The following is a 22,453-nucleotide window of genomic DNA, read 5'->3' on the forward strand; positions in this document are numbered from 1 at the left end:
CCAGGGTGAAAGCGGGCCTGAGGGATAGGGAAGCAGAGGGAGGGTTCTGGCAAGAGAGAAGAGCGTATAGTAAATAGAGTTCAGCTAGGATTTTAGCAGCTGGGCTCACGTTGTGCCACAAAGAGTCTGCCGCTCTGCCTGCAGTCACTCTCTCTCCTCCCCTCTCAAATGTCAAGCGCAGACTCGCCAAGGGCGGAAATGAAGGGTACACATCCAACTAAGCAGAACAGACTGGCTGTCCCAGGCCCTCAGGAGGCGGGCCTCTCCCCCCACCCCCTCCTCCGTGGCTACAGCCAGTCCTGGATGGAGAAGGCACCGTGTGCTAGGTGCAGGGGGTGTAACGCTGTCTGCTCGCCAGCCGGCTGCCCACCTGGGTCAGCTCTGGGAGAGGTGTCTTTTCCCAAGTCACACAAAGGTGCCCCAGAGGATGGGTACCCTGAAAACTCTTTCCTAAATCATTAATGACCTGAGGGAGGACATTCTCCTCGCTGGCTTTAATGGTCCTCCTCAGCGAGGGGAGGTGACAGAGATCCCTGTTGTCCAATAGAATCACCTGGGGAGCTTTAAAAAAAAAAAGCTGGTACCCAGGAATTTGGCAAAAGTTGGATAAATTCAGTAACCGATAGTATTGAGTCTGTGCTGATTTCGATGATTTTACTGTGGTTGCAAAAGGGAAAGTTGGTTTTTGTTTTTGTTTTGTTTTGTTTTAAGAAAATACACACTGAAACATTTAGAAGTAAAGAAACTTCACGTCTGCAACTTAGTCTTTTTTTTTTTTTTTTTTTTTTTTTTTTGCGGTGCGCGGGCCTCTCACTGCTGTGGCCTCTCCCGTTGCCGAGCACAGGCTCCGGACGCGCAGGCTCAGCGGCCATGGTTCACGGGCCTAGCCGCTCCGCGACATGTGGGATCTTCCCGGGCCGGGGCACGAACTCGTGTCCCCTGCATCGGCAGGCGGACTCTCAACCACTGCGCCACCGGGGAAGCCCTGCAACTTAGTCTTAAATGTTTCAGAGCTAGAGAATGATTAAGCACATGTGGTTAACACTTGGGGAATCTGGGCTAAGGGTAAATAAGAGTTTTGTCCTATTTTTGCAATTTTTCTCTAAACCTAAAATTATTTCCAAAAAAAACACAATTTTTAAGGAAAAACAATAAGCACCAGCAAGCCCGTGAAAAGTTCTCAACATTGTTAGTCATCAACAGATCAACACCATAACGAGATGCCACCTCACATTCAGCAAGGTGACTAGAATCAAAGAGCCAGGTGAGGGCTTCCCTGGTGGCGCAGTGGTTGAGAGTCCGCCTGCCGATGCAGGGGACACGGGTTCGTGCCCCGGTTCTGGGAAGATCCCACAGGCCGCGGAGTGGCTGGGCCCGTGAGCCATGGCCGCTGAGCCTGCGCGTCAGGAGCCTGTGCTCCGCAACGGGAGAGGCCTCAACAGTGAGAGGCCTGCGTACCGAAAAAATAAATAAATAAATAAATAAATAAATAAATAAAATACATATAAACCCCTCTAGGGGGTGTGGTTGAGCATCCCTGGTGTCTAGCTTTCAGGGCTCTCCAGGGACTGCAATGGGCAGCCGGGCTGAGAACCACAGGCTGTTCCTATGTAGTGATGCTATGTGAACACATGTTTAAACCATCCAGTTGTTCTATAACCAGGGTAATGTCCTTAGAGATCCAAAATTCGGTGGCACTGGGAATTCCATTTGTCTAATCCACAGCCCCTATTTAGTCAACCGAACTGTGCCTGGATGGCTCACCCCATGCCACCCCCCTACAGCTTCAGCAGGCTGGGAGCTGCCTGGACCAGCCACCTGGACTGCCCATTGAGCGAGACAGTGCCAGCCACAGAGCAGACACAAGTCGCACACTGGCTGAGTTAGAGATGCTCACTTGCAGCAGAAGCCAGGAATTGCATTGAAGTAATACATTTTCATCTTGATTTTCATTTACTTTCTTCCCTTCAGCTTGGTTCCGTTTTTGATATGACCTCTGCTGTCACTGTCAGTACTCCCGGACGGTGACAGTGGGACATCAGCAGCACATTATCCGTGATGAGTCACGGCCGAGGTACTTTTCCACTGGGCTCACAGCCACAGCCCTTCTCCATCCTTCCATAGAATCACCACACACCATGGACACCTGCCTCTCTCTCTCCTGCTGGACTCCACTTCTTAGCTTCTTAGGGACAGTTTCTGGGTGCTCAAGCCTATCTCAGTGCCTAGCACCCAGTTATTAAATTGACTCTCTATTCCTTTAAAAAAAAAAAAAGGAAGAACCACCACTTTTAGAAATCAGACCGAAAACTCAGTCTCTTGCGTTTACACTAGCCTTCCTGACGTGAAGACCTGTAGCTTGATAGGAGTGGAGGGAGAAAAAACCAGAACCCTCAATTTCAGGAAGACCGAGCCCAACCCCTGTGATCATTCAAAGAGATTTCAGGAAATCCTCCACGAACGGCCCAATTTCCCTGGCTTGAGATTCGAGAGGAAACAGAAGAAAGACCCAGGGGGTTACTTATACACCGAACAAGAAATGCAGGATATAAAACTGTGCGTGCTGTTTGCTCCTGATTGTTTAAAAAAATAATCATCAGACTTAAACCTGGAAGGAACAAAACCTGAGTGTTAACCGTGGTTCATTCTGCGTAGAGGGGTGGTGGGGGATGGATGATAGTTTCTGCTGCTTTCTATTTTTTGCACTAACCATTAATACTAGGGGGGAGAGTATTAAAATGAAGGAAGGAAAGGTCAAGAAAGCCAAAGCCCTGTTAGGGGGCAACCTCCCCAGTCGTGCTCTCCTTAAAGCCAAGGCCCCCTCTCCTAGGGCCCCTTAACCCTGGGCTGTGCTCCTTCCTGGGGTCACTCCTAGTCCCTTAGGCACTTCACACCCACCTTTTCCCTCCTCTGAGCTCAGCATCTGCTCCATCCATGACTGCCTTCTATTCACTGGGCACATGGTAGAGTGTGTACCAAGTGCTTAGCACTGAATGAATACAAAAAGATTACAGATTGTTCCAAATCTGTATTTTCTGACATTTTAAAATGAGGATGCTTTTCTATGCTTTTTAATCCACCAAGATATCTATACATCTTTAAAAAACAAAAAACCTTGACGTCTTTAGATAAGCTCTTTTGGTGTCTGGACGTGGCTTATCCATTCCCTTTCTGTTTTCCCTGTTTCACTGTCCCCATCCCTAGGGGCCAGTTCTCTGTGTCCTGGCACAAGGAAATGGCCTTGCAAACTCTATAGAGGTGGCAACTCCCAGGATACCCTTGAAGATGGTGTTTGGGAATCACAACATAATTTAACAATAATCAGGACAGCTGGGTATTGGCATATGATGAAAGTATAGATCAATGGAACAGGAAGGAGTCCAAGTCAGACTCATACAGACAAAAGTCACCTGATTTCACAAAGGCATAACTGCAATTAAATAGGGTCTTTTCAATAAATGGTGCTGGATTAATTGGCTCTTCATATGGGGGGGGGAATGAACATAGGTCCCATACAGACATCAAATGTAATTAATTCAAAGTGGATCATAGACCTAAATTTGAAAAGTAAAAATAAAGAGTCCAGGGACCCTATGGCCTGCAGAGCCTAAAACGTTTACTATCTGGCCCTTTACAGAAAAAGTTGCCAACCCCTCATTTAGACAATCAGTAAAAGAATAAATCAGGCCTTCATTTGTAACTTCCGGTTTGCCAATTTCTGTGGTGTAAATGCTTCCCCTGTGGGCACGTTACACTGCCGATGTAACATCACTGAACACAGAATTGGAAGGAGAGGCAGGACGCACAGCATCACACAGTCCGTCAACCACCCAGGTCCAGTAGATGTAAATAACCCCTAGAGCGTGGGTAATAGTTAGATGCAGTAAAACAACTAGGAAGTGATGAGTTCTGAGTCTTTTTATTACCTTTGTTCCTAATGTAATTTATGTAATTGTAAGTTTATGTCTAATTTTCAATAATGGCTGTTTGACAACCAGCTTGCATGATTCCCCAAAATTCAACAGCTGACTCTCCTGAGCCAGCCCCCAGCACCTCACCAACTGAAGTGACCAATGGCCTGGCAGATGTCAGTTTTGTGGCTTGTGTCCACACCGGGTCCCACAGAACTGGGGGGAACACCCTTCTCTGTGCCCACTCTGCCACCTGGTCCTAAAGCAGGGGTACTTCTTATCATCCTGTCTCCAAAGGCACGTTACTCACAGCCTTCTCTGTGTTCAGAGCCTCCACCCAGCCATCCTCTCCCTCCACGCACATGGCCTCCTCTCCGCAAATCTCCTTCCCCCAAATGCAAACAGCTACCAGGAAGATCCCCAGTGGGGAGACCCCCCCCGCCCACAGAGTCACCTAACACAGCTACTATCACATCTCAGTTGTAACAGGAGCACCTCACAAAACTACAAACTTGACGTAATTCCAATTTTTAAAAAGTAAGATATTTTGGAACTCCAAGATAAAGATTCAGAGTTTCAAAAATTGAATAGAAAAACATTTCTATGATATTAAAATATATTGTTAACTACAATTACTCATATTGTATGATTCTGGCGGAGAAATATCCCTATTCATGTTATAAGAAGTTCAGAAATGGACTCCACTCTGAGCGATTACTGCCTGAGTGCTATAACCTGAATGTCTGTGTCCCCCCCCCAGATTCATATCTTGAAACCTAACCCCCAAGGTGATTGTACTGGGAGGTGGGGCCTTGGCAAGGTGATGAGGCCATGAGGGCTCCACTCTCACCCCATCAGAGACTCCCGAGAGCTCCCTTGCCCCTCCGCCACGTGAGGACAGAACGAGAAGGCAGCTGCCTAGAACCAGAAAAAGCGTTCTCACTAGACGCCACAACAGCTTGATCCTGGACTTCGCAGCCTCCAGAATGGCGAGAAAGACATTTCTGTTGCTTATAAGCCACTCAGCCTAAAGTATTCTGTTGTAGCAGCCCAAGCTGACTAAGACACTGATAAAAGTCTTATTTCAAGTCAGTCGGAAGAAATAGATTTTTAATACTAACAGCTTAGAGAAAACTGGACAGACTCCTGTGCTAGTGTTAAGGACATTGACCCCATCTTACTCAGTGTCCCTTGTAACACATCCATACAACAGAAGCTTCTGAATATTCAATGCCAAAAAGGTTCTCTGGCTGAGTAAAGGTGACATGCTTCTTTGCATCAAACAACAGACTTACAGAACTCAACATCTGCTTCTTCCATTGCCAGGAGGCTCAGAGTTAAATGGTATAAGCACCTTTCCTAGATTCCTGATAAAATTCTGTCTCTATAGAAGATATCAAATAAAGAAAACTTTTTATTCTTACCTGAGTGTAATCTCTCAAAGCAGGTGGATGCAGGCAGCCTTTTTCAGTGGGGTTCCTCAACTGAACCCCAGAACACAGACGGTGATATGGGTGTCCATTTTCTCAGCTCTCCTAAGGAGATGCCTAGGAGAGAATTCACGACATGCAATGGATGCGTTAGGGCAGTGGGTCTCAGACTTTATGGGCACCGGAATCACTTAGAGGCGTTAAAACAGATTGCTGCTCCCATCCCCAGAGGCGCTGATTCAGTAGGACTAGGGAGGGGCCGATAACTTGCACGTCTAACAAGTTCTCGGATGACGGTGACACTGTTGGTCTCCGGACCACACTTTTGAGAGCCACTGCTTTCGGGAATTAGAATTTACTTTCTCCCACTGCAGGCTCAGAAGAGCAATGGGGCAGTTATGGGTGCTCCAAACTTCAATGTAAAATTGAATGTGATGAGCGTGAAAGGGACCCTGGACCTCCAACAGCTGTGAGTGACTGCTGAAACCACACATTCTCGCAGTACTTTCACAGAGCGGCCAACACTACCAGGATCTGTTTAAATTTTGTTTTCTCTCTTATGTACTTCTCTTTTGGGCCAATCTAATCAACAAACCGCTAGACTGAGGCTGTTTCCATTTTCTAATCTCTTCCAAATTTTGAAGTCATTGGCTTTTTGAAAAGACTGCAGCGGTGAGAGAAGCTATACAGTCAGCCCAGAGTTCAAGCACAAAATCTTAAAATGCATTCCAGTTCCAATTAACTGAGTTGAATGTTGGCACAGGAAGGGAGAGGGAATCAGGTAATTTGGGGCCATCGTGGCTTGTGTTGTGGGGAAGCTGAGAAAGCAAGTCCAACATCTCAAGGAGGAAGTTGCATCTTAGCGGAAATGGAAGGATGAGTGGGATTAAACAGCACAAGGGATCAGGAAAGTGGCATTCAGGCAGAAGGACCAGCGTGAATAATGACAGGGAAGTAGGAAAATCAGGAAACAAAGAATGGTTCCCTGGAACTGGCGCGTAGGATATACAAGAAGCACTGTGTGAGAGGTGGAAATGTAAGCGCCTGAAGCTAAGAAGTTTAAACACTTTCCATAAGGAGACTGTTTCTCAAATGAGAAACCCAGACTTGTTCTCCTGGGATCACTGATTCTTTATGATAAATTATATATGTCACACTTGAATTTTAATTTTTAGACGACCCATACATTTGATTTAGATGGCCTCCTTATACCTGAATTGCAGCACTTTATTCTGGTGCCCATGTTTGCGTTTGTAATCATCTTGGTGCCAAGTAAAAATCAGATATCACAACTTGCCATATAAACAAAGTGTTCATGTTAGTTCATTTGAGTTGAAGACAAAGTGAGTTCTTACACTGTGTGTTTTGCTCAGCCCCATGCACATACATTTGAAAACTTAGAATGTATACTTTTCTAGGAATATAATTTATTGAAACTGATTCCAGGGACTTCCCTGGTGGCGCAGTGGTTAAGAATCATCCTGCCAATGCACGGGACACAGGTTCAAGCCCTGGTCCGGGAAGATCCCACATGCCACGGAGTAACTAAGGCCGTGCGCCACAACTACTGAGCCCACACGCCACAACTACTGAAGCCCATGCACCTAGAGCCCGTGCTCTGCAACAAGAGAAGCCACCGCTATGAGAATCCCGCGCACCACAACATAGAGTAGCCCCCGCTCGCCACAACTAGAGAGAAAGCCCGGGCACAGCAACGAAGACCCAACGCAGCCAAAAGTAAATAAATGAAGAAATAATATATACGTACGTAAATAATTCTTTTAATTAAAAAAAAACTGATTCCAGAAAAGATAGAAAACCTAAGCGCATCAATTTTCATAGAGGACATGAGGAAGTAAGTTGTCAAATGTAGCCCCGCAAAACAGGTCCAACAGGTTTCACAGGGAAAGTTCACCAACTCTTTAGAGGAATAATTCCAAGTCTTTTTCAGCTGTTCCAAAACAGCTTAAAAGAAGAAAATCTTCCAAGTTCTTTCCACGAAGCTAGGCATAACACCACAAAGTCTACAAAGACTAGATCCACACAGAAGAAAAATACAAACCAGTATCACTTGTATTTATGCCAAAAAACCCAAATAAAGTTATAGCAAACAGAATCAAGCAGTACATTTTTAAATAATGCATCCTGGGCTTCCCTGGTGGCGCAGTGGTTGAGAGTCCGCCTGCCGATGCAGGGGACACAGGTTCGTGCCCCGGTCCGGGAGGATCCCATATGCTGTGGAGTGGCTGGGCCCGTGAGCCATCGCCGCTGAGCCTGCGCGTCCGGAGCCTGTGCTCCGCAACGGGAGAGGCCACAGCAATGAGAGGCCCGCGTACCGCAAAAAAATAAATAAATAATAAAATAAAATAAAACAAAAGAATGCATCCTGACCAAATGGTACTTATTCCTGAAATGTAATGATAGATACTAGGAAATGGATTAATGTTATCCACCAAATTAATTGATCTAATTAATTGAGGGAAACAAGATTATTTCCACAGATATTGAAGATATTTGATAAAATTCAACTACCCTTCTTCATTTAAAAAAAAAACTCAATAAAATATGAATAGTTGAATACTTCTTTAACCTGATAAAATATTCCCACCTCAGCCCAAAAGCCAGCACCGTGCCCTTCAATGGGAACCACTAGAGGCCTTTCCACTAAAGTTAGGAGCATGACAAAAATGACTGCAATTGCCTGTTATTTAAGACGGTAATTCATGACCACAGAGCTCAAGTGTTGCCAGGATGTCCTCTATTTCTGTAGTCCATTCCTTTTCCACAGTCCGAGACAATTCACACTTTCTATTCTCTCCTCAAACCTCTAAAACCGTCTTCCCCATCTCACCGTTGAGGATTGTTTCCTAAGTTGCTGAGACTGAGGCAACCAGACTTTCAGAGACTCCTTCCCTCCACATGCACCCACTTACTCTGCCCTCCCACCACAGAACACCAACACATTGAATAAAGCCAAGCCCTCTACTGGTGTGCCAGATTCCATCTCATCTCCTCCCGGACTTGGTTCCAACAAGTCTCCCCACCTCCTACATCATCAATCCTCCTTTTGCTATTGGGTCATCCCATCAACGAAAGGCCACTATTTCTTCTATCTTAAAAAAAACAACAAAAAATTATTGAATCCGCTTTGGCTACCAGTAACCATCCCATTTCTCTGCTCCTGTTACAGCAAAACTCACAATAGTTCTGTTTGGTCCACTCCACCAAAACTGCTCCTATTAAGATTTCCAATGGCCTCCACACTGCCAAACCGAGCAGTCATTTCTCAGTCGGCCTCTTACTAGACCTGTGAGCTTCGTTTGACACATCTGAGCCCCTCCTCCTTGACTCATTTTCTGTCCTTTGCTTCCAATTGACTTGTAGTCACAACTTCTCATTTTCCACTGCCATTCCTCTCCTGAGCTCTTAATGTTGGAGCACCCTGTCCGTTCCTTGGTCCTCTTTTCTCCTTTCTTCATCTCTATAATCCAGCCTCATAGCTTTGAATAGCACCTAGTATGTTGAAGGCTCCCCAATTTTTATCTCCAATAAAGATTTCTCTCAAATCCAAATTTGTATATCCAACAGCCTTCCTGACCTTTCTCCTTGGTATCTAATAGGCAGCTCAAACCATCACACTCAATACTGCAATTGCAACCTTTGCCCTCAAACCTGCTCTACCTGCAACCTTTGCCCCTCAGCTCAAGGGCTCTCTGTTCTTCCAGTTGTCCAGGCCAAAAAACTTGCCGTTATCCTTGAAACATCACTTCCCTTCACTCGCCATTTCTAATCGATTAGGAAATCTTCCACTTTGGAAATACAGACAGGCCAAAGGAGAGTGAGAAGAAAGGGTAACATGAGTGATAACATGAACCATGACAAGGAGCACAATGCATATGAAAGTCACAAAGGAAAAGATGTCACTGGGACCAATGGCCTCTATTTGGAAACAATAAGGTTCCACAGGGAAGAGATTAAGTTCACATCGTGAAGGTACCAAAGCCAGGCAAAAGTGAGTTTTCATGTGGTTAAGTTCCTAAATCATGGAAAGATCCCCACATTTCCCACCCACTCTTTCTCTCCTGCCCCAATGCCGACCAATGCTGAAGAAAACCAGTATGACAGGTAAAAGTACTCTCATTTCGAAGGGAGAAAGAGGCAATGAAACTTCAAGAGAACAATTTAAATTTTATGCACGAATCTGGATACTTCAAATTCCAAATCATCATTTCCAAATTTATTGTCATGTCACATAGTTTTTACTTGTAAGGACTTTTTCTCTTCTGGGACCTTCCAAATCCCCTCCCTCACTATGCTTCCCTTATTACCCACTCCACCATTACCATCTCAGTCTCTGGATGTGTAGTTTTCCATGACTGATTTGATCACATATTACACTTTATATTTCTTTTAGCAAATTCCTTGTGGGTGTCATCTTTTTCTTAGGTTTCCTGTGCACTGCATATTGTAACACTGGACACCCATTTGGCCCAAGACCTCATCAGAAGGTCAAAAGTTTCTTCACATGGAAAAACACCTCACTCTTACCCTATACCTAGTGTATAACCAGTTTCTGCAACTCCTTCCAATTCCAGAATCTGGCAACCTAAAATAAAGCTATTTTAAAATCCTTATTCTGATAACCTTATTAATTTACATGTCAAACGTCAGGGCTAAAAACCTCTCCGGGAGGTTACGATCAGGATATTTATCTACTATCGATTCTCAAATGTTAAATTTAAATGCATGCATAAAGAATATCATTTAAAATATTATGGTTCTGAAAAATATTGAAAATAGATTGAATGAAAATTCAACTCATTTATTAATTTGGAGATAGTACAATATAAACAAAGAATGATTTTCAAGACTTCTACTGAGGCAGCAGTACCATAATGGTTAAGCGCCCAGACCTTGAAATAAAGAAGATTGGATTGTAAACCTAGTGTGATTTTAAACAACTGACTTTTATTTCCAAACCTGTAAAGTAGGAGGTAAATGTGATTCTAAAAGGGCCACAATGAGAGATCCTTGTGATGATGGAATTGTTGTTTCCTGACCATATCAGTATCAATATCCTGGTTATATTATTTTACTGTAGTTTTTCAATGTTATCATTGGGTAAAACTGAGTAAAAAGGGTATACAAGAGCCCTGTATTATTTCTTACAATTACATGGGAATCTACAGTTATCTCCAAATAAAAGGTTTATTAAAGAAGTCATTCACAAATGTTGACTTAAGTTTTATATTAATTTCCAAACTATCCTAGGCAATTACGTATCTTCTCTAATTTTGAGTGAAATAGCGAGATTTCAAATTTAACAATGATGTAACCAGAAGGTGGCGCTATTACTTCATGAATATACCATAGTAAGGCACTATTCACGTTATGTCATAAAAATAAAACGCTAGGATTTCGTCAGTCAAAATTGTAAATGTTAACTCTAATTCAGCAATATTTTCAATACATGTCTTACGTGAGGTTTGACAAAAATACGATTTTCGTTAAGTCATTAAAAAATAACATATACAAATAACCAATTCTGGATCTGCTTCACAGGGAAGTTTGCAAATGGAAAATACGAACCCATCTAAGTGTATTTTTCGCTGCGTCATATGTGGACTGTCAAACCTCCCATGACAAGGAAGATTCTTACCAAGTCTGGTACTAAGCTGGTATGTCATTCCAGTTTTATACAAACATTTCCTGCCTCACCAACTGTTAGAACTTCTGATAAAGACACAGCACTACTTTAACTAGAAGTAAAAAAATGGCTGAGAAAGGGATCTTTTATTTTTTTTTTTTTTGGTGAAAGCAACAAAGTTTAGAACTTCCACATTTAAAAAAAAAAATAAAAACATTTAAAATACTTCTCAGGGAAAGAAAATTAAGTTGCACCAGTTAATAAAAATTACCAACACAGATATCCTTTATCCAGTTGCATTATTACTAGATGCTGGATACACAGCAAGTGTGGACTACTTGTTACTAATAGTGGGTTTGCAAGAAGCAGCCTCTAATACTTAACAGGGCATTTTTATGAGTGCAGGTCTACAGCTCACCTGGGGATCAGTATGTCCTCTGCACTCATCCTTATTTGTGTCATACCGATCTAACCAATAACCAAACACTGCAAAAGCAGCCTGGATGATTCAAACAATGCTTTGAAGCCAGAATAATTGATTTTGCTTTTGAGAACACGTTTTCTAATTAAGCAAAATAAGCTCTTTTCCCCAAAAAGGCTCATGTTTCCTTGTGCAATTTCATATCAAGTTACACCCTTCCAAGTCTACCAAATAATCTGTCCTTAAATTCAAGTCAATTAACCAAACACATTTTGTACTTGTTCTATTTACTTGTTCACACAAGAACTGAACCAGACCAAATGAGAAATAAGTTAGAATTAATTTTGAGCAATTTATTCTCAAGTCATTACAGTGTTCAACCAGTTTGATGTATAAAGATGTCAGACATAAAAGTAAACAATGGGAAGCACACATATATTCCCATTCTGAAAGAAGACATGTTATATATACAGAAAAAAATGCAGCAAATATTAAGGTATTCAAAGTAATTCTTTGACAATTCAGATGTGACATATTTACAGGAAAAGTATAAGTTTTAAAATAATTAAATAATTTTCATAGAATTATAAAAGTATTGAGATAAATATTAGGAGACTCTGACAATCACAAGACCATTTCCCTGTGCTATTTTATACAAGGGTAGTTCTATAAAAAGTCCCAAAATAGAGCTAATATTTTGCCACTATGGAATATATCAAATTACCAATACCAAAATATTAACATGAACATGCAATGTAAAAGCTGTACCAAAGAAAACAGCATTAGGCTCCTGAAATAGCCAACTGTCTACACAAGATTTCTTAGGTGTGTTCATGAAAAAAGAGCTTTCTAAAGGAGCTGCTGTAATGGATGTATCTGCAGAGAAAGCGATAACTACTTAAAACCTTTTCATTCTATCATTCTCAAGTGTAGCTGCAAAAAAGGAAGAATCTAAATACAACTTCTAAAAATATTAGCTTATGAATAAAAATGCTGAGTGGTGCATTCTTGATGCATTCGGATTTTTAAAGTGATGCTATGATAATTCTAGTATAATAGACAGTAACCTCTGGACCCCACGACTGTAATAAGAAATCCACCCTCCCCTCTCTTTCTCAAACAAGAAGTCATCTTAGAAAACGAAAAGGAGAAACAGTGACATTTACGAATTCAAAACAACACAGTACTGTAATACGGCAAAATATCATAAAAATAGCAGCATGTGAAATTCAAGACTATTTTCTTAAAGCAAATGTTTAAGAATGAACCGTAAAAACAGTACTTGGTCAAACTGGTCTATTACTCAACACCTGAAACTAACGATCTTTTAGAGAGGTGCTTATACTTATGATATCCCCATGATTAAATGTAAAGTCAAATATGTGTTTTAAAACATATATTGCACAGATAGTAGAATAACAACATTCTGGTATCTCTAACACAAAATGGTATGTTATTTAGTACATTAACCTATGCTACTGAAAATTAATTTTATCCTAATAGTTTAAAACCAATCATGTAGGGGTTCTGAGCACATTAATCTCAAAATATTCCTAAACAAGATGAAAAAACACAGGCACTTGAATACAGGCTATTAGTGACAAAACACAGAGGTTACAATCGCATGACTAAGGGCAGTATGTCTTTACACATAAACTTGAGGTCTTTCACTGATCCAAATATAGAAATAAGAACTATTTTACAAAACTCTGACAAGAAAATCAGATCTCCAAGAAATTTCGTATCAAATAATTTTCACTGAATAAAGCAATGACTGCTGCACGTCTTAAGCTTTTACAAATAAATGTCCGAGATACGGTTGTTTGAATTTTAATTCTCCCCTTTTCTCCATCCCAGTACAACATACGATCCTCACTAACTGTCCAATAATATCCTCTATGCAAAACTCACAGCTCACCTTGAGACCCAGAGCATCAAACATGGCTACCATTTCAGAACTGTCCACACTGCACTGTAAATGTTACAGCACCACAGACGTCATGAGTTTAGATCCTTTTGTCTGGCAATACTCCATTCAATAATATTAACCGGTAAGAATGTGTAGAGATTGAACATTTAATTGGAAGTCACAGTAGCATTTTTAAAACAACCAAAATAATTAATAAGCATTTTTCATGTTTTAAATTGTGAAACATTTAAATTGTCAAATTCGCTTGGAAAAAATATCACACACACTTTTATCATCCCAATGAGAACAAAGCTTCAGACAGCTTATACTGAGATACTTCGGGCTTTTCTCTTTCTTTCTTTCTTTTTTTAAAGAAATTGCATTGAGTTTGGCCACACCCTAGCTTCTTGGCTTACCAGCTTATAAAGAGAACATCGATGAGGCAGTACACTATATGCATTAAAGCCCTTTCCCCTTTATCATCTTTGGCGAGAAGCCTCTTGAAAGGACACTGAGGGCGGATGAGGCGGGTCAGGCTCCACGTGCTTCCCTCTCACACATCGCTGACTGGAAGGCTTGCGTCATCCAAGTCCACGGGGTCACAATCTTGTTCCTGAGGGCCATTTTCACTTTGAGGTTTTAGCAGAGCTTGTTCAGTCACTTTGGTAGCTGGTTCTCTTGGAGAGACAGTCTGGACCTTGAAGTTCCCTGGCTTGACCTTGGCAAGAGATTCGTAAAATCCTCGCTTCTCCAGGGAAAAGCTTGAGACCAGAGAGTCGCTGCGAGAGGCTGTGGATCGCGGGGTGGCTGCTGTGGCACCGGCAGAGAGGAGAGCGTGTTTGGGTTCGGAAGGACAGCGGGAATGCTCCTGCAAAGAGGGGTGCTGATCAGACACGGGCAATCATTAACGGCAAGGCTAGTAACTCAGTGTGAGACTTTATTCTCTGAAAAACAAACAGAACAAAACACACACACACAGAGCAGAAGCATGAGCCATGCAGCGTACATGTGCAAGTTCCTACCCAAAGCAATGCAGTTTTAGGAGTGAGTTTAGAGCGCTGACAGCCAACAACCACGCCCAGTAAGAACAACAGTTCTTTTTTCTGAAGCCAAAGTTCGTAGCTGACACTGAAGACTCAGCCTAAAGGGGAATGCAGTGTGCCAACTGCAACTGAACTGTGTTTAACAGCGGGCCTACCAGCTTTACCATTTTATTTAAGAGTTTATTCTCAATAAACACTAGGAATTATCCCACACATTTTAGAAAGATTAAAAAATGAAAATGCAGAATATAAAAATAAAAGGCCATTATCTCTTTAATAAGCAAAACTCAACATTTTTCAAACCTATTATTTTGTCTGTCAGCCTCACGAACTTAAGTTTTTGGTTCCCTGAATTTCACTGCAACCAATAATATCATAGTCTTTTCACTTCTTATTTAATTGCATTTATTTTTGCATATGGCATACATTCATATGGTTTAAGATTTTAAAGGCAGAGAAGGGTACATATTTAAGCATTTATTAAAACTGTGGTGAAATAATTTCAGTTGTGAATATTAATTTCAATACGCTTCTAACTAAACCAAATCTGAAGACAGCCTGAAATATGACCATTCCAAATGCATTGCCATATAGCTCCTAGTATATTGTGTTCATTTGTGACATTAGTGGCTTTGAAAACAAAGTGCTACAAAGCACTCTAGATTCCCATTAGATGGCTAAATTTCACCTGAGATTTAATACACCATGCACACTATACTAATGTAGAGTTTATCCAATGCATGTGCACCTGTGAGTTTGAGCAAACTGTTACCACAAAGGTGCATTTTAAGTGGTGTAGTATAAAAAATTTCAAAATACAGGAAATACAGAAATTGAAACTTGTGGCAATTCAGTAAATTAAGCTTTAGTAGATATGACTTTTTAAATTAGTAAAGTTGTCTCTTTTTTTATTATTTATTTATTAATATCCGTATCCAACCTGATAACTGTAGTGAAATAGTTTGCGTTAGTGTTGACAAAGTCAGTTATGATAACTGCAGAAGGCAGTTTAGTTAACTCAACTTTCCAGAATCAGTTGTTAAGTAGTGAGTAAGTCCAGGCCCTCTAGTAAGAAGGCACGTTTGCGTGAGAGCCCACATACGTGCTGCATTCCCCAGTTCTGGACGTATACCTCTGTATACAAGGATTCGACAGCCTTCTGGCCTGCCGCATCTGGAACACAGTGCAAAGCTAAGATTAGAGTTAACCTGTACTGGAGGGGGGGAAGAGAAAGTTCCGCTGATAGTTACAGCTTAGAGAGTCCAATCTGCCCCCACCACAAAGCACAAAACACAAACGCCCTTCTCCAACTTTTCCTCTTCCCAACAGACATTGTTTTTGCAGAGAGTCTCATACTTGACTGCTGAAAAGGTCACATAAAACACAGGCAGTTACAAAATTAACACCTATGAAAATAATTTCTGAGACATTCCAAACAGGATACAAGAAGAATAACTTTAAAAGTGAGAAAAATGGATTTGTATTTCCTGATCTAGAGTCATTTCTAACAAACGATTAAAAGACAATATTACTGCAATACTAGAAATGCAGGAAAATACTGGAAGTGCAGACTATCCAGCATCAATGAGTCTAGATACTAAAGGCTCTCATGCTCCACGTTAGACCACCTTCTGCAGACCAATGTGCTGCACTTCAAGGCGATTGAAAGTTCTTCATTCCTTAGTAGAATTTGTATTTTCAGATCAGAGATCAGTGGCCAAAGTATTCCAAAGCTAAATCTTATTCCTATATGATGAACTTGTACATGATAAATTAAAAAGTAAAGACATTTTCCTTACTGAGAATGTTTAGCTGTTTTAATTTTATTATTATACTACCAAAAAGATAATTAAGATAGTAAAAAGCAGCCTTTTAAATTAACCTAGTAAAAAATGAGAATGAAATGGAAAATACTGACTGAGAACACTAGATTCTATTTAAAGTTCCAGCTGCTCAACTGTCTTCCAGCACTAGTGAGGCAAAAACCTAAACTGAAATCATAGGAAGCAAAAAGGAAATTGAGACCTTCACAAAACTGTGTAATGCTACAATTAAAGGTGCCTCACATGATTAGGCCAAATACCATACTAAGAATTGGTAAAATTATACCAAATCTGGACCTACTGACAAGTAAGAACTCCTAAAACAAAACAAGGAAATGTTCATTCTTTAGTTGCCCTGCTTGTGCATTTAAGACAATACAATGCACAGAAAGTTATGTATACATAACACTACAGGAAGCATTAAATTAGAAATGCATTATTTTTTTTGCAAGTCCAATTGGTATGAAAGTCAACATGCAGATAAATCTCAAAACAGAAAGAAACTGAAAGGATTAGGGGGAGAGGAAGAAAAATAACTTGACAGGATCAGGGGACCCAAGGGAGTATCACCCCAGAGAACAGGAAACATACAGAAGACGCTGATCTGCCAGGTCCCCGCTGTGCTACAATGGCACCAGAGACTGCTTTAATCCAACTGTGCATCTCTTCAGGGCTATCAGCCTAAGGGGAAGGAAGGATTCATTCAATTTTTCCTCAAAATCAGCTCCTATGTCTATAAATCCAATGTATTCATTTTGGTAATTAACAGTGTCAACAACAAAATCATTCTAAGGCAATGGTTTCCAAAAACTTTTAGAAATCACTTTTTTAAACCAGGTTTTGCTGGGTAACTTACAGAGATGTAAGTTGGGCATGTAATGTTTTAAGATGAGACACATCAAAAAGTGTCAATATGGGGCTTCCCCGGTGGTGCAATGGTTGAGAGTCTGCCTGCCGATGCAGGGGACACGGGTTCGTGCCCCGGTCCGGGAAGATCCCACGTGCCGTGGAGCGGCTGGGCCCGTGAGCCATGGCCGCTGAGCCTGCGCGTCCGGAGCCTGTGCTCCGCAACGGGAGAGGCCACAACAGTGAGCGGCCTGTGTACCGCAAAAAATAAATAAATAAATAAATAAAATAATAATTTCTAACAATACCCTAAATCATCATATTCCAAAGCATCATCTTCCTTGATAGGACCATGACTTCCAATGTGAATTAAAAACCTTACTATGACTTTAATCCAATTAAACAAGGCCCTCAGAGGGGTGGAGAGGTACTGCCCTTTACTTCTGGATTCTACTATCTAGTAGTTTAAAAATTTTAAAGATACAAGTAATATTTTTGAACCAATGATATTAACAAAGAGTTTTTAAAAGGAAAAACTCAAAGTAGGCAAAGGCAGAGTATACTTTCATTCACTACAAACAGGAGCACCAGTCTAGAAGTCAATTTGGCAAAATAAAGAGGTTTAAAAAAGCTCACGCTCTGATAGTTATCCTCGATCTAAAAACGTATTGTAAAGAAGTAAGAAATTCAGGCAAATTTATGCACAAAATGTGCACTATCACATTAAATCACAGTAAATGTACAAAAACTATGTAAATGAGTGATCAGTAACAGTACAGTAGAGAAACAGTTTAATTGTGAAACATTCATATAAGAGAGCATAGCTCTAAAAGGTTTTCAGAGAATTGGTTTTTTGTGTGTGTGTGTGTGGTACGTGGGCCTCTCACTGTTGTGGCCTCTCCCGCTGCGGAGCACAGGCTCCGGACGTGCAGGCTCAGCGGCCATGGCTCACGGGCCCAGCTGCTCTGCGGCATGTGGGATCTTCCCGGACCGGGGCACGAACCCGTGTCCCCTGCATCAGCAGGTGGACTCTCAACCACTGCGCCACCAGGGAAGCCCAAGAGAATTTTCGACGTAGAAAAAAATGACTATAATATAGTAAACAAATAGGATATAACACTATATTGATATCATATAATCCCATTTGTTATAAAAAGATATGCTCTAATAAAGGAAAAAAAAAAAGAATGGTTGCCTGAATGTGGAATTCTACATGGTTTATAAAACATTTTTTCTTCATATTTCTGTATTTTCTAAATTTTCTGCAATAAGCATATGTAGTAACTTTTATAAAACAAAACCAAATGTTCTTTTAAAAAACTTCTAATCTAAATAAATGTGTTAAGTAAAAAGTGTATTTTAAACTTAAACATAGGATACTATCTACCATTAGTGAAATGATACGATATACTGTGTACTTTTATTATGGATATTCGAGCCCCTCTTCTTATAAAATTACCAAAAGGTGATATAATTAAAATTCCAAAATATGTGCAAAAATAATCCAAATTGAAAGTACACTTAGCATCTAACTTAAATAGCATTTCCCTTCCTCCAAATAAAACTTAATTCCATCAAAGAATACCCCTATTGGCTGAACATATGACCTGCCAATAATCTTACATATAACATTTTTTATTAAATTGGCAATTATATTTGTCATATTTTTTGCTTATTTTTATGAGCAACACATTTATTTATGTTTATTTCACCTCTAAAATTATTTATTTCTTGTTAGGAGGATCTATAATCTCCAAAGAAGTATCCTACCTGCACATAGAAAGTTCGAGACGATGTTACAATTTCAAAGAGGTTGTCTCTCATCATTATGTCACTGTTAACAAAAAAAATTTTCCAATTGTACTTAAATAGCAGTTGTTTGATAGTTTCCTTTCACTTCTTTACCCAGTACCAAATATGTGTCAATGAGAAAATAAATATTAGAGATAAAATACTGATTTAATTGAGAAATACTAAGTGATCGTTTTCCGATTTATTTTTGCATTAAATTTTACATATTTTATATAGTTGTATGTATTTTTAGAAAGGTTCATAAAACAACTTTAAAATTCAAAGTTTTCAACTGTGAAGAAATCAGTTTGCTCAAAGAAACAATGGCACAGTTAACATTCTTACAAAGCTCTATTGCAGCAACCCTGAAATACTAGAATTAATAATACATCAATTTGTCAAATACGATAGCTGTTCACTTTAAATTTTGTCCTTTCCATTAATAAGCTTAAGAACTGTTTCCTAATTTGTAGTTTTCAAACAAAAAAATCTCAATACTCTGTTTCATCTGAAGGTTTGGAAAGTTTTAGCATAACCCACTAGCAATAACACAGAAAAATATCATCTGTAAGTACATCAATTAAACTAAGGAATTATATATTGTGTAATAATAAGTTGTGTCAGACACCAAGTCAGAGGTGGTGCTTACCTCTGCTTACATTCCTGGACTTTATGAACCTCTTTAAGTGGTATTACGCGGAGAGGTTCCTTTTCCTGTCAAAAAAAGCAAATAAACAGATACATGACATATATTCTTAAAATGCTTTTAAGCATTAGTTGTTTTATTTAGAGGTCTATGCGAAAATCATGCTTCTTTCCTGAAGCACATCTAAGACATAAATCTACCTTCTTGAACCATCCAGCATCAGAATAGCTCAAATACTATAACCTGATACACACTGTGATTTGAAACAAGGAAACTGGCATATAACCCATGTTCACATTATTTATGCGCTAAATGACGGTGTAGCTTATTAAAAACCATTAACCACCAGACTTTTCCTTGGTGAACCCCTATATACCCAGTAAGTGGAGTACTTCCTATTTTGGAATGTTATTTTCATACAGAGGGTACCAGAGTAGTGAATACCCAGCTTCTTTGAGTTAAATTTGTCATTTTAGGAATATCACTTTTATATGAACACATCATTTTAACAAGCACAATTTATTAAACATTTACTAAGTGCCGGGACATCTGCTATGTTTTAAATGTGTTATCTCACTTTCCACAACCCTAGAATACATGCACTATTACTCACCTGAGGAAACAGGATTAGCCATATTAAGTACCTCACCTAAGGTTACAAAACTAGATATAAGGTTCACACATAAGATATAACTAGCTCCTAGTTAGCACAGTACTTACAGTAAACATTTCATGAAATACTATACACTGTATTTCACTGAAAACGACACCATGAGTTTAAGACATACCATTACTTTATGCAGTACTAAGAAAATAATTAAACCATGGCTGAACACTTTTTTAAAACCAAAATCTATTTTTTAAGTTTTAGAAAGTAACTCATTTGCAGGTAAGCTCTAGGACGGCCTCTTCATCTGCGTGGCTCTGGCCGCCCACACTGGTTGCCACTCCAGACACTCCTTCCTGCTCCTGCACCACCACCTGGGACACCTGCACTGATGTGCCTCGCCTAGAAAATTTACATCTGAATTGTAAGGAACTGATGGGAGGAAAAGAGGGAAAACAGGGTGACGAAGGATCCCCCAACTTTTAAGGTTCTTTACATATTACAGATATTAATGTTTTATCTGTGATATATGTTATTAAATATTTTCTCCAGTTTTTCTTGTCTGCTGAAATCTTTTATACCTACTGAAAGAAACTTTTAAATTCTTATCTTTCAGAGAAACATACAAAAATATTTACAGATGAAATGATATGCCTAATATTTGCTTCAAAATAGGAAGGGAGAAGTAGGTGGTGGTACAGAAGAAACAAAACTAGTCATGTGTTGATAATTATGAGATCTGGGTGATGGCTATATAGGGGTTCAGAATACTATTCTATCTATTTACTTTATGTTCAAACTTTTCCATGATCAAAAGGTTTTGTAAAAGAGCCCTTTTATACTTTAAACATCAACTTTTATCATATATTATCCTTGAGCATATATAAAAATAGGCAAAATAAATGGGTTAAGGTTTTTTAAAACCTCACATTCAGACCCCAGCTCACTTTCTGACTAGAAGCCATCAATCGCAGTGCTTTTCACTCCATACTATTCTCTGGGCCAGAAAGACCACTGGTGATACTACAGCATTTCCTAAGAATCTCCCACTGTGTCCCTGAGATTTTCTTCCAGCTGCCAGCACCCTTTTCTGCAGGTTTTGGTCCTGGTGTCTTCTGATCTTACCCAAAGGTGCTGTGCACACACAGGCAATGACAACACAGCACAGCTGCTGCCTGGCTCCCTCACCTTCAGCATCCCTAAGAGACCTGAAGATTTCAGAAATGTTAAAACGGGGGGAGGGGATGTGCATCTTAGTAACTGACAAAGGTCAATAATTATATTTAAAGTGTTCAGCTTTATCTGTGTTTGCTAAATACTTAACATATTCCTGAATACACATAATATAATTTCCCTACCTCCTATGATAGTTCAAGTATTCTTTCATCTCAAACTTTATAGCATAATATCCACATGCAGGTTTTCAAATTATAGTAAATATTTCTATAATAGTTCTTGTCTCATTATAACTACTGTGGATGACAAGGGGACATGTCAATTTCTCTGGTAAAACTGAACTCCTGAAGGCCAGAACATCACTGACTGCCCTCTTTATTCCCAGTTCCCAGTGCACCAGGGCCATGGAGAGCTCAATGAACGTCTGGTGCAGGAAGGACTCCTCCCAGAGGATTGGCATTAACCGAAAGCAACGAATCAACCTGCCAACCAAGCACAAGGGTAGCTTCTGAGACACCAAGGCTGGTACTTTTCGAACCAAATAACTACTGCTTCCAACTGAGGCTCTTAGGTTTTGAAGTCTAAGAAAGGGTCCCATGCTAAAATGGCTATTCTTGTTATGCTATTTCATTTTTTTATTCATTCAAAAACACTTACTGATTATTTTCTAAGTACCAGGTGCTGTGTTCATAAAAGGGTACAAAAGAGAATCTTTGCTCTCAAGAAGCTCATGCAATTAACTGGTAAAGACAAGTATGCAAACAATTACAAAAGCCAGTGGGAAGTATCATGACAGGTGTGGGCATCAGCTTCCATGTATGTAAAGAGAAGCCACGAAATCCAGAGTCCAAAAGCCTTCCAGAAGAACAGACACCTGAGATGAATCTTAAACATTCCCTTCCTATTCTCCAGTGCTCTGCTGTCCAATAGAGTAGCCACTAGCTACGTGTAACTACTTGAATTTAAATTAACGAATACCAGATACAACCGGCTTTACTTTTAAAGTTAAATACGGTCAGGCTCCTCAGTCGCACTAGCCATAGTTCCAGTGCTCAAGAGCCACATGTAACCAGCAGACGTGGCCAATGCAGATAATGGAACATTCCCATCAGTGCAGAGTTCAGCTGGACAGTGCTGCTCTGGTACCGTCATTCAAATAAAACGTATGGTTCCCCCCTCAAATGTCCCATAAAAAGAAGAGGT

The 22,453-nt window shown here is 40.2% G+C and overlaps 1 protein-coding gene across 5 annotated transcripts in view; it reads right to left on the reverse strand.

Moving 5' to 3' along the window:
* Positions 1-11,741: 11,741 nt before the first annotated feature.
* Positions 11,742-22,453, reverse strand: part of PLEKHA1 (pleckstrin homology domain containing A1) — a 58,774-nt gene continuing 48,062 nt past the window's right edge. For 2 of the 5 annotated variants that reach the window (XM_019940166.3, XM_073793853.1), the window contains 4 exons: positions 19,471-19,535; positions 18,801-18,864; positions 16,776-16,865; positions 11,742-14,186 (listed from right to left, as the gene is read on the reverse strand). In XM_019940166.3, coding sequence (XP_019795725.1) covers positions 13,872-14,186; positions 16,776-16,865; positions 18,801-18,864; positions 19,471-19,535 — 534 coding nt within the window. In that variant the 3' untranslated portion in view covers positions 11,742-13,871. Of the gene's footprint in view, positions 14,187-14,240; positions 14,263-15,463; positions 15,535-16,775; positions 16,866-18,800; positions 18,865-19,470; positions 19,536-22,453 lie in introns of those variants that run through there. The other 3 variants (XM_033841600.2, XM_019940167.3, XM_073793854.1) reach the window with 3 other exon arrangements.

Source organism: Tursiops truncatus, chromosome 16, assembly GCF_011762595.2.
Source record: "Tursiops truncatus isolate mTurTru1 chromosome 16, mTurTru1.mat.Y, whole genome shotgun sequence".
NCBI lineage: Eukaryota > Metazoa > Chordata > Mammalia > Artiodactyla > Delphinidae > Tursiops > Tursiops truncatus.